A 12,637-nucleotide genomic window follows, 5' to 3' on the forward strand; every position below is an offset into this window, starting at 1 on the left:
CGCAGGCTCCTTGCGGGGGTGACTGAGCATCCAGGCGACTAGTTATTCTGGTCTGTCAGCGCCTCCGCAGCTGGCGGCGCTGTCTAAAACGGCCATACCGCGTCCCCAGTTCTGCTTCCTGCGTGACGAAGGCGATGGGGACCCTCCAGGGCCGAACGCGGAGGGACAACAAAGCACCCAGGCTGGGTCTGCTGCTCCCCGCCCCAAATTCTCACCTTGGCCGGAAGATTTGCAGGCATGCGTTGTGTTGCATCATAGTCCGGAAGACTGCATTTCTGTTCCCAGCTTCCCAGCACACAGGATCGCCTGGGCCCCAGTGACCACATCGTGAAGGGCGTGGAGTGGCCAGTGTTAAGTGTCCACACCGTGAAAGACAGAGGGTAGCCTCTCTGAACTGTCTTTGCTTCCTGGGTCTTCTATTGCAATTTTGGGACTCAGGGGGTCAGGACCCTTCTGAACCCTAAATGTGCAGGGAAGCAAGGAGTTCTCAGGGGACCCATCAATCCCTTTTTTTCTTTGTGTAGAATCCGACTTTCTTATTTCGTTGAGACAGGGTTTAATGTAGCACAAACTGGTCTCAAGACACTGTAGCTGAGGGTGATCTTGAACATCTATTCCTCTCCCTTCTGCCAGGTGTGAGGAGACAGGGAGACACCACCCTGTTATACTGTGCTTGGGATCAAACCCAGAGCTTTGTGCTGCTTTGCAGGCTCCCCACCAAACTGAGAAATGTCCTAGGCCCATTAAAAAAGAGACTTATGCTGGGCAGTGGTGGCACATGCCTTTAATTCTAGCACTCGGGAGCCAGAAACAGATCTCTTTGAGTTTGAGGCCAGCCTGGTCTACAAAGAGAGTCCCAGAACAGCCAAGGCTACATAGAGAAACCCTGGCCTAAAAATACAGAGGGGGGGGTGGGGCTGGGGGGAGGAGAGAATATGCACACATGCATGCCTGGAGCCATCTCTCCATTCCCCCACCAGCCCATTATTTTTTTAATCTAGAGGAGATCTTATTGTATCCCAGGTTTGCCTTTGTAGCCAAGGATGAGTGTAAACTCCTAATGCTCCCTTCTCGGCAAGTATGTGTGTGACAGGGATTTGCTTGGTGGTGTCTCTTTATTACAACTACAGACACCTTAAGACAGGGCCCGGCCTTTACAGTTTGGCCCTGTTGGTAGGATGCAAAGAGGGCACCTGCACACCAAAACTGAAGTGTTATCACTTCCTTCACCCAGCGCATTGGCGAAAAGTTTAGCCACCCCAAAGGCAGGCATTTCGGGGTTCCAGGGCGTAGCCACCCAGGGCCCTCAAACCCTGGTGACATTTTGCAGCGTGGTCACATGATCTACGTATGATGCAGCTACAGCTCTGTTCTCTCTTTCTGCACACACGCCCTCAGGCCTGCACACGTGTCTTCCTCTCTTAATAAACTCTTCAAGTGGATTTCGTTGTGTGTCTTGTGATCCCTTAACTTCATTGGTGCCTTCATTATGGACTTGTTGAAGGCCCCCATCTCCCCGAGGCAATAGGAATTATTCACTGTTGTTCTCATCAGACTGACAGCCCCACTATCTCCAAGGGAAATAATCAAACTGACTACACAGCCAGGACAGCTGCATTCCAGAGCCCAAACCTACCTCAGTCACCTCAGGGGTTCGTATAGTACAGCCAGCATTCTTACAGACGCCCCCGACACTTGGCAAATTCTGTCCGACCTACATCAGCTTTTCCATCCTAATAGCCAGGCTCTGTCTCCCTTTGTCAAGGCTCACCTCCAACCCACCCCCAAGGACTTAGAGTTCTTAACAGCTATCACTCACTGCCTTTTGTAAAATCTATCAAAATCCAGGTCCCAAGTCCAAATATCATAGTTTCCCTTTTCCCACCCCGCAGGGCAGGGGTCCCTTCTGGGGACTGATTGGCAACTAGATTTTACTCACGGTCAGATGGGTTAAATATCTCCTGCTTTGGGGACACCATGTCTGGGTGAATTGATAAGAGGGCCCAGACAGTTTCTGATCTCCTTCTCCTGGAAATTATCTCCGGTTTGTAATCCCAACCTCTCTTCAGTCGGAAAGGCCCCAGAGCTTTTTCATGTCCCGTATCATCCCCAGTCCGCAGGGAAGGTAGAATGAACTAACTGTTCCCTAAAAATTACTCTTGTTAAGATGTCACAGGAGTTTCACCTTGACTGGACAAAGCTTTTGCCTTTGGCTCTGTTCAGGCTCTGGGCCCTCCCCAAAAGCCCCCTTTCCATCTTGCCCTTTGAACTCATGTATGGGCGGCCGGTTCTGACTCCCAACTTCTCACCTGAACCCTCACCCATCCCTGATCACCTCCATTCCCTCTTATGGGACTTTACTGAGTATTCACTACCTCAGCCATGCATCAACCCCCGTCCATCTCCAGTTAACATCCGGGACGAGGTTCTTCTCCCCCCCACCAATGCCTCTTATCCCTTTCCCCTAAATGCCAGGGTCCCTTTAAAGTAATTCTTGTAACTTTGACAGCTGCCAAGCTTGAGGGCTTTCCTCATTGGATTCACCTATCTCATCTCAAATATTTTACTCCTCCAGCTCAGGACACCCCTCCTTGTATATGCTAACTCAATCAGGGCCCTGTTCTCTTAAGTTCCAGAGGACACCAAGATCAGCTACTTTGTATCCAGTTACGCACCTCTCCTGTACCAGGAACACCATATGCTTGCTCTCCTTCCCGATTCTCCCCCTTTCCTCCTTCTCCTTTACCAGTTTCTCTGTGTTGCCAATGTCATACTCAAATTTCCAGTTAACCATTCAGCTGTTGTTACAGGGACCATCATTAATCACAGAGCTGGAGGTGCAAAGAGATGCCCAGGTGGTAAGAAACAGAAACAGTCTGGGGCATTCACAGCTCCAGACTCAAAAGGGAGACTCAGGAAACAGACTTTAACATAGCAGGTTTATCATTGACTGCAGCAGTGTCTCCTGGATGTTAGGTGATACTGTGATGCTAAAGAGAACAAGTGCCTTAAGATTTGCTTCAGGCAAAACATTAAAAGTTCTAATAATTCCCCTTTCTTCCCCTCCCCCCTCACTACACAACTATCCACAATCTTCTATTCCAACACTATACTACCATAACCACAAGCTTTTAATGTGTCTAAAATTTATCTCTTTTTATAAATTCTAAATATTCTCATAAGCTCCAGAAAGCCAAATTGGACCCACTTAAACAGACCAGACTTGCCCAGGATAAAAGTCACTTAATTCTTCCCTGGCCTCGGGATCCCTGGGAAACTCCCTCCTCCATTTCGGGAACCCTGAAACACCCCCTCCATCTTTCATCCTGGGACCCTCCTCCCTCAATCATCAGGATCTAAAATTTCCTACATAATCTTCTGCCTTGCCAGCATCTGGTCAGGTCCAAACTGCCAGCTGGACAGTTCCACAGAGCCTGGGAAACACTGAAGTAACCAGCTACCCCAGGATATGGCCAAGCACCCCAACTCTCTGACACCCACAAGTCAGCAGGAAGTAGCCTCCAAGACCCTACGCCCCATTTCCACCAATCGGCCACCCCAGACCCCCAAATTTTTTATAATAAACAAAAGGGTGAAATGATATCATTTCCTTCACCCAGTGCTTGGCCAAAAAATCTAGCCACCCAAACGCTGGCGCTTCTGGGTTCCGGGGCCGCGCATGTATCATCGAGAGCTCAGGCAATTTACGTAGCCACGCAGGTCCCTCAAGCCCTACGTGACATGTGCAGCGTGGTCACATGATCTATGCATGATGCAGCTCCATCAGCCCATGCATGCATGCATGTGCTCAGCAGCCTTTAAAAGCTGGACAAAGCTGCTCCACTCTCTTTTCCTGCACCCACGTCCTCAGGCCTGCGCACGTGTCTCCTTCACTTAATAAACTCTTCAAGTGGGTTTCCTTGTGTGTCTCGTGATCGTTCTCGCTTGTGCCCGGTAACTTCAAACAGACATCACTTTACCTGTTCTTTTACTACTCCTCCTCTTTTTTCTTTTTGTTTTTGTTTTGTTATTCCATTACACTGACTGTGTCCCGGGCTGGACAGGAACTCTATGTCGACAAGATAGGCGTGGAACTTCAGAGGTTCGCCTGCCTAGGCCTTCTGAGAACTGGGATTAAAAACTCTGTTTGGCCGGGCGGTGGTAGCGCAAGCCTTTAATTGGATCTCTGTGAGTTCGAGGCCAGCCTAATCTACAGAGTGCGTTCCAGGAGAGGCTCCGAAGCTGTAGGGAAACCCTGTCTCGAAAAACAAACAAGCAAAAAACCCCAAAGAACAAACAACACAAAAATACTTTTATTCTTCAATTTTGAGCCCTAAACTGTGGTAAGCGAAGTGTACACCTGCCATCCCAACACTTGCGAGGTGCAGGAATTCAAGGTCAGCCTCTGTTGTTTGGCAGTTTCGAGGCCAGCCTGCAACAAGAGACCCTTTCTCAAAACAAAACTGATCTCCTTGGTGCCACCAGGAATGGGTCCCGCGCCTTTCGAAAGCAGGGGCTAGGCCACCAGTTCTCGCTTGGGGCTGGGTCCTGGCCTCAGTCTCTCCGCCCTTCAGACACCTGGCTGTCACCATTGGGCCGCTCAAGACGTAACGTAGTGTTGATTGGTCCTCGAGTCCGTCGCTCGACAGCATCAGCCAATAAAACTTTCACGTCTCGTCAGACTCCGCCCTTCCAGAGCCAACTCTGGCCAGTGGGACCCCGCGGCCGCATGCTCGGCCCCGCCTTTGACGTCACAGTTCGTTTGCATAGAAAGGCCCGCCCCTGGCTTTGCAGGACGTCTGCGAGGACTGCAGGGGCCTGAACCTCCGCCGCTGCCTGCAGTCCGGCAGCCGCTCCTGGGGCCCTTTGTCAGCGCAGTCGCCAGGGTCGCAGCCGCCAGCATCATCTCAGCTCGGAGCGGACAAGGTGAGCTCTGCCCAGGGCCCCACGCCGCGGTGCCCTCGTTTGATTGACTGCTGGGAAAGAAGCAGGGTGCGCGACTCGGGTGTGGCGGCTGTGGGTCTCGCATTCAGCATCCCGCTTTCCGCAGCCTTCATCCTTTACCCGGCACTGGAGCTCCGGCTCTGCGACAGAGGGGGAGGGGAAGGCCAAGCCTCGCGGGAGGCTGGTGCGTGCTCGTGCTCGTGGGGTGAACACGCGTGTGCGCGCCCGCCGGGCATGGATAGGCTCGCGTGACCTCAGGACGCGCACCGCACAGCCGGCTGTGAAACCTTGTGCGTGAATGGTGCGCGTGCGCGGTGTTTGTGGATCCGAGTTCAAGTATGCGCTCACATGCGTGTGGTTTCACGCGCGGTGTGTCCTTGCCAATGGCCAGGTGCACACGAGTACCCTGGCTGGTGTAGGGGAATCTGCGTGTGCAGTCGCACATGGGTGCAGTGGGCTCGCAAACATCACGCATGTTTGCTTGTTTCTCCTGCTAGCCTCTCTTTTGCACACAGGGCAGGAGTTTAGATCGGCCTGTCTTGGGTGCTTCATTGTGTGTGCATGCGCGTGAGGGATTTTGTGCATGTGAGCCTGTGTTCACCCCGTCTATCACGTGATGTTTCTAGCTCAGGGTGCAGGAGAGAATTAAGGATGAGGGAGAACTGGGGATCCTCGTGTACTCATGCTCCCGCGTGGGTCTTTTTAGGGTAATGAAAGACTGATGGGAAGTGGGCCGCCTCAGTTTCCCCTCAGGGTGCAGGGAGGTTTGGGGTGCCAGGTGAAGTTTCTGCACTCAGACAAACCTCTCCGCCGATGCAATAATCCAAATCAGACCAAATCAAACCGAATTTAAAAAGCTCAAGTTAAATGGATACCAGTGCTCCCAGGTGACCTTCCTGCCCCCCAGAGAGGAGACATGGAAGGAAGACCTGGGGTGCGATTTAAATACCCTGTGGGGTCTTGAGCATCTTTGGGGAGGGGTCTTCCATTGGCGGGCTTTCTTGGAGGTGGAGTATGGACCGAGGCAACTCCCAGGGGAGGGACCTAGGGATGGAACTTCCACCCAAACATTCCAGACTCTGGACCTAAGGATGCTGGTGGCTGGGGTATGGCTTTAACCCAAACATTCCAGACTCTTTGGGTATAAGGATGACAGGCTCTGGGGTGACACTTCCAACCAAACACCAGGGACCTGCAGGGGTGTTCACTCCACAGCCTCCTTGAAGCCTTGGGCCTGTCAAGGTCACAGCCCAGCCTATGCCGGGGGTCCTGGTGGCTGTTCTCCACCTGGTGCCCTTGTGCAGAGCCCATCCTGTGCGCGTGTCCTGTGCGTGTGTCCGCTGCATGCCTCAGGCTCTCTGTGCCCCGCCCCCACAGATGGCATCAGCCACAGACTCGCGCTATGGGCAGAAGGAGTCCTCCGACCAGAACTTCGACTATATGTTCAAGATCCTGATTATTGGAAACAGCAGCGTGGGCAAAACCTCCTTCCTTTTCCGCTATGCTGACGACTCCTTCACGCCGGCCTTTGTCAGCACAGTCGGCATAGACTTCAAGGTCAAAACCATCTACCGCAATGACAAGCGGATCAAACTGCAGATCTGGGTTCGTGGGGCCGTGGGGGAGAAGTCTTCCTGAGCCTGGCGTGTAAGCGGGCAGGTCTCAGACACCGGGTGTTCCCAAGTCCTGCGCTGTGGACTGTGGTCAGGTGTGAGCAGGCAGTTGGGTAGCTCAGGATGACCCGAACTCCTGCTACCACCTCCACAGTAATAGAATGACAGGCTGCCTTCCCCTCAAGGTTTAATTTTTTAACGTTTTTTACTTTTTTTTTTTTTTGAGAGTGTCTCACTGTGTAGACCAGGATAGCCTCGAACTCAGAGACTCACCTCTGCCTCTGAAGTTCTGGGATTAGAGGCACACACTTGGGACCCATCAAAGTTCTGATATAACATCTCATACCCCAGCACAGCAGACCTGGTCAACATCTGGCTGAGGTCACTTGTGGTCAGGGTCTTTTCCCTCACATTGTGCTGTCCTCAAGAACATAGAGTTCCTTATTTTATTTTTTTTGGGGGGGGGGGTGTTGGAGACAGGGTTTCTCTGTGCAACAGCCCTGATTATCCTGGAACTTGCTCTATAGATCAGGCTGGCCTTGAACTCAGAGATTGCTTGCCTCTGCCTTCTGAGTGCTAGGATTAAAGTCGTGCACCACCACCGCCTGGCATGAGTTTCTTGTTTTCTTACTAGCCCTGTGAATCCCCACTTATGGATGGCATAGGGTGTGGCACAGGGCATTTGGGCAGCACCAGTCTGTGTTTAATGACTGAGTGATGTCACAGTGACCCCCCTGGGTACAAAGGCCGCCCAGCCCACTTTTCCTGCCCTCAGAAGGGCAGCTGTGAGGTCCCATTTGACCACCATCTCCTCTTTCCCCAGGACACAGCAGGGCAGGAGCGGTACCGTACCATCACCACAGCCTATTACCGGGGTGCCATGGGTTTCATCCTAATGTATGACATCACCAACGAGGAGTCCTTCAATGCAGTGCAGGACTGGTGAGCAGCTCGCCTGCTGATCCACGGTGGAACGGGTGGAGTACTCCTAGCTCAGCTGAGAGTACCTGCTTGGCTTGAGTTCCACCTCAGAAAAACAACCAAGGCCAGCAGTCGGGTGGGACAAGCCATGTGGGCTGCTTCCAAGGGTGGGGTTGTCAAAGGAACACAGGTTGACCCTCAGGGAATGGTGGCTCAGGTCCGTGGTCCCAGCTACTTGGGAAGCAGAGGACTTGTCGCTGGCTGAGCACCTGCCTATCATGTGCGAGAACATGAATTCCACCCGCAACACCATAAACCTGCGGCATCTCTGGATTTGGTGTAGTAGGCATCCCAACATTTGGGAGCCCGAGTAAGTCCAGGACAACCTGGGCTCACGAGAAAAGCCTATCTCGGTTTCCTAGGGGCAGGGGACTTAGGGACAAGGGCTGGGTCCTCTGACTTTCTCCTCTGCCTCTGGCTGCCTCCTGCAGGTCGACTCAGATTAAAACTTACTCATGGGACAATGCCCAGGTGCTGCTGGTGGGAAACAAGTGTGACATGGAGGATGAGCGTGTGGTGTCATCAGAACGCGGCCGGCAGCTTGCTGACCACCTGGGTGAGTACCCAGCAGGACTGCAGCCCTTATCAGGCTGGACCAGGACCCTGACCCCGGACACCACATACCCCACAGGTCAGGGCATGAGCCTCAAACCAGGTGGCTTGCACTTGTGAAAACTAGCCACTCTGCAGGTTTGGCAGTGGGTCTCGATGGGCGTGGTATTTGCCATGCACTCACTCATGGGCTAGCATCTCCCACGTTCAGTCATGGGCTAGCTTCACGATGTCTGTGTTTTTAGACTGAAAAGAGAAACCTGGGTGGAGGAGTGCATGCTGCGAGCCAAACCATGCTTCCTGGGGCAGGCACATGTGTGCTGTGGGGAAGGGTGCTGCAGACTAGGGACAGCTAAACCTATTCAGTTGTGACAATGGAGCATGTTTGCCCTCTAGAGAAAATGTGTTTGTGTGAGCTACCAAAAGTGTTGGAGGCCTGAGGAATGGGACTCTGGAGCCCGGCTGGGTGGCAGGTGGAGGAAGGTGTGTCCTACCAGGGCGGGCCATCTCCTCTGGAGGAGACTCACCCTCGTGAGCACCCTTGGGCCCCGGAGAGTGTGGCTGAGGTTACTCCTTCATTCCCCAACGCAGGGTTTGAGTTTTTCGAGGCCAGCGCCAAGGACAACATCAATGTCAAGCAGACCTTTGAACGTCTGGTGGACGTGATCTGTGAGAAGATGTCGGAGTCGCTGGACACTGCTGACCCCGCAGTCACAGGCGTCAAGCAGGGCCCGCAGCTCACTGACCAGCAGGCACCTCCTCATCAGGATTGCGCCTGCTGAGCCACCCCCACCAGGGGCAAACCCCACCCCATCACCCTATTTATTATCGTAGCTATTTATTTATTTATTGAGGGTGTCCCTGGACACGCCCCTCACCCCTCCTGTACATATCCTCACCCCGCTCTGCTGTGGTGTGTTGTGGTCACTGCCCCAAGACCCTCCTTTTTGGTTTTCTAAGCCACCGCATCCAAAGTTGTCGGTTGTGAAGAGGGGACCAGATGTCACTCTGAAGCAGGCTGATGGGAGATGGCAGGGCCTGCCAGCCCCGAGGCTGGGGGATTGCCTAGTGGACCACTGGGTTGACAGGCTGGCATCCTGCTTGTTACTTTATCTTTGGAGAGACAGGATGTGGGGAAGGAAGGGAGGATCTATTCACCTTCACTGCTTTGGGATATCCCCAAACCTGTTCTGATGTCATGAGTGTCAGATGTGTCCCCCACTTTCCTAGAAGTTATGAACACTACACACAGTTCAATAAAGTGAATGGACCTTGCTGAGTCTCTGCAGCCCCACCCCCACCCCACACCAACCACTGGCAGCCAGCCTTGTGATTAAAGAGAATTTAATGAAATTTTCACAAGGCTGCCCAACCTCGCATGAAGTTTTCTGAGGCCAAACCAGATCCCATTCCAAGGCCGTGGGGGCCGGTCCTTCTGTTTGTCACCTGGGGTCCAGGGAACCTCGGGGACTACTTGGGCCAGAGTTGAGCCAGGGTTGCAATTGCAGGTTGGCTGAGAACTCCTGGGTCCAGCTGGAAAACCTGGCGATTGACAGGTGGTGCCGGAGGCTGGTCCATGTGGGATAGCTGCTGCAGGCTCAGCCTGGAGTGTGGACGTGGCCCAGGCTCTGACCTGCTCCAGAGCCTCCTATGGGAGTGTGTCCATGGGCCTATTTCTCCTTGGTGCTTCCTGCTCAGTCGGCACAGCCAGGAGTCGGAATGGGTTCCGGTGCCTGTGTACAGCGGAGGGAGGGTCACGGCAGGCATAGGGCAGGGCCTGCACTCAGGTATTCTCACCCAGGGGTTAAGCTCACCCAGTACTTCAGGTAGGACAGATACGTGTCCCAGCCCAGTGTCAGACCGTTGATGTAGGTGACTCGGAAATGCGGCGGGATGAAGAGGAAGTTCACCAGCTGAGCAGCTGGCCAAACACACCAATCAGCCTGCGGGAAGGCAGGGGCGGCCTTGAGCAAGCTAGGAAGGTGGGCCAGCGAGGCCGCAGGGGGGTGGAGCTACGGTAAGGGCAGCATGGGCACGCCCACCTTGTAGAAGTCCCAGAATTTGGCCCGCAGCTCCTGGCAGCTCTCCTCCAGCGTCTGGCCTTCCAGGCTGCCAAGGCCTGGGAAGAAGACCAAGCGGTGAATGTGGAGGCTGAGGTGGCCGCTAGGCAACGGAAGCAGCAGCGCTGGCTGTGGGAGTGACCCGGGCAGAGAAGCAAGGCCGGTCAGGGCAAGTGTGTGGCTGGTGTCAGGGAAGAGGCTAATAAGACCCGAGCCTTGCGCTCGGTCCAGTCTCGGCCCTGCCCCTGCCCCTCAGGGTTCATTCTCCACGGGTCGGCTGACTGCAGTTTTGCGTCCAAGCTGCTCCTACGTCCCTCAGACCCCGGCCTTGCCACCCCACCTCTCCCCACGGTCTCCTAGCCCCTTTTCCTCTCATGGGTTCTGTCCCATGCCCACACGATCCTGTCCCCATTCCGGGGACACTCTCCCAACAGGTGCATATAAAGTGCAATATGGTTGGGAGGCCGAGGCGCCGGGGCTGCACAGTGAGGCCTTCACTGTCAGCTTGATTCAGCCTAGAATCAGACGAGAGTCTCCAGGGACTATCTACGTGGTGGCCTGTGCTATCTCTGCATAGACTTGAGTTAACTGATGTGGGAAAACACAGCCCACTGTGGGCTTCACCATTGCCGGGGCAGAGGGTCTTGGACTGGAAAGAGAAGCTGAGCACAAGCGAGCAGGCATGCAATTCTTTCACCCTGGATGTAACCTAACTAGCACTGGGAGGCAGAGATAGGCAGATCTCTGAGTTCGAGGCCAGCCTGATCTACAGAGTCGAGTTCCAGGACGGCCAAGGCCACATAGAGAAACCCTGTCTCGAAAAACCAAAATAAATAATAGATTAAAAATCAAGGAAAAAGAACAACCCCCATCAGCATTCCTCCAAGCACGAACCAGGCTCTACCCACCGCGAGCTCTGAAGACCACAGTCCCCGCCGCTGCTTACCCAGGAAGTACCAGACGCCCAGTATGGGAGATGCCACCACCTGATCCACCAGGACCTTCTTCATCACGCTCGGGAGGCTTCGCAGGCCCGAGGCGGGGAGGAGGCGGTCCAGCCACAGGTACCAGAAGTGCAGGAAGGGGCCCATGCTGCAGCCCACCGCGAACATGCTGGCTGGAGACACAGGGAGTCAGGCGCACCCTCCTGGCTGCCGCCCGGCCCCCAAGATGACCGACAGGTCCCGCTCACCTGAGCGCCGCGCACTGAATCGCTGTCCTGGCCGCGCGCGCACCTCCCAGGCCTGTCGCGCGCCGTCGCCCGCCGCCATGAGCGTGCCGCAGCCCAGCGTGTTGATGACGAGCAGCGCGCGGCCCCGGAACAGCGGCCGCCCCGCAGCCAGAGCCTTCCGAGCCCAGCGCCAGCCGCCTTCTGAAGCCATCGCCGCGCACACCGCCGAGCCTCCGCCGCCACACTCGGGAGCCTCCGCGGCTCGCGTCCCGGCCCGGCCCCCTGCGCGCGCCAATCACACGCTTCGACGCCGACCCCTCTACCCAATCGCATGCCGTGCCGCGGAACCGCCCTGCTCGGCACGGACCAATAAGAAGCCGTAATTCCCGCCTCTCGGCTGCAGTAACCATTCGCCAACAAGCATCGTGCCTCGTCACCGCCGGGAACACGGAAGTCCTCCGCAGCGCACCACAGACCAGCGGACGTACGGCGGCCAATGGCAGAGCCTCCTGGACCGAACTGACCAATTGTGTGTCTTGCTCCTCCGGCTGGGCAGGGGTGGGGACGGATGGAGAGCTCCTGCAACGCTGATTGCTCCTCGCCCTCAAAGTCTCCTCGGGGTGGGCGGGGCGCTAAGGAGCTTGACCTTGGCGTGACCTCTTCAGTGGGGACGCAGTAGTCCTGAAGAACACGGTGTAGGGGCTCAGTGCGTGGACGGGGTCTAACCCCAGGTGTTGCAAACCTGTTGCCTTCTAGCCCAGGCTGGACCTGAACTACTGCCTCCACCGCCGTGCCCCGTGCCTGGTTCATTCGGCAAAAGACTAATCATGTATTCTCTTCTCCACAACTTTGTGTCCCTGCGGAAACATCCTTTCCTCCTTTATTCTTTGCTTTTAACTGTTCCACAAACCATCATGTTGTTCTCTAGCTCCCGATTATCCCGCCTGCCAGTACATGGTCCCCTAACCCTGGAACCGTGAACACATTTTTCCCTGGATGAAGTCTCTGCTCTATCCTGGGACTTGTAGTCCGTGTGTGGCTAAGGAATGCCTACTCAGTCTTCAAAATCTCGTTCTAACTTACAAAGACCCTAACCCAACACATGTCCTCCGGGTGCTCATCCCTCCCCTGGTCCTGGTTCTGCATTTCCGGTCAGGGGACTGCCAGCAACTGGTCCCTGTCCATCTAAGGAAGGTGTGACGTCAATACTGTCAATCAAACAGGATCTAGAGAGTCACCTTAGTGACAAACTTAGAGCCTGAGAGATGGTCTAGTGGTTCTCAACCTTCCTAACAATCCTTTAATACAGTTCATGT

At 54.7% G+C, this 12,637-nt stretch overlaps 2 protein-coding genes across 2 annotated transcripts; one reads left to right on the top strand and one right to left on the bottom strand.

Annotated features, from left to right (window-relative positions):
• Window positions 1-4,796: 4,796 nt before the first annotated feature.
• On the top strand, window positions 4,797-9,365 carry Rab3a (RAB3A, member RAS oncogene family). Its single transcript, XM_038326507.1, has 5 exons — window positions 4,797-4,926; window positions 6,322-6,549; window positions 7,381-7,499; window positions 7,970-8,094; window positions 8,682-9,365. Exons 2-5 carry the CDS (start codon window positions 6,322-6,324, stop codon window positions 8,870-8,872), a joined length of 663 nt encoding a protein of 220 aa, XP_038182435.1. The 5' UTR covers window positions 4,797-4,926; the 3' UTR covers window positions 8,873-9,365.
• Window positions 9,366-9,417: 52 nt separating this feature from the next.
• Mpv17l2 (MPV17 mitochondrial inner membrane protein like 2) lies at window positions 9,418-11,582 on the bottom strand. Its single transcript, XM_038326508.1, has 5 exons — window positions 11,343-11,582; window positions 11,097-11,267; window positions 10,133-10,209; window positions 9,905-10,033; window positions 9,418-9,823 (listed from the first exon to the last, which is right to left on the bottom strand). Exons 1-5 carry the CDS (start codon window positions 11,530-11,532, stop codon window positions 9,785-9,787), a joined length of 606 nt encoding a protein of 201 aa, XP_038182436.1. The 5' UTR covers window positions 11,533-11,582; the 3' UTR covers window positions 9,418-9,784.
• Window positions 11,583-12,637: the final 1,055 nt, after the last annotated feature.

The sequence above is a fragment of the Arvicola amphibius genome, chromosome 4, assembly GCF_903992535.2.
Source record: "Arvicola amphibius chromosome 4, mArvAmp1.2, whole genome shotgun sequence".
NCBI classification, from domain to species: Eukaryota; Metazoa; Chordata; class Mammalia; order Rodentia; family Cricetidae; genus Arvicola; species Arvicola amphibius.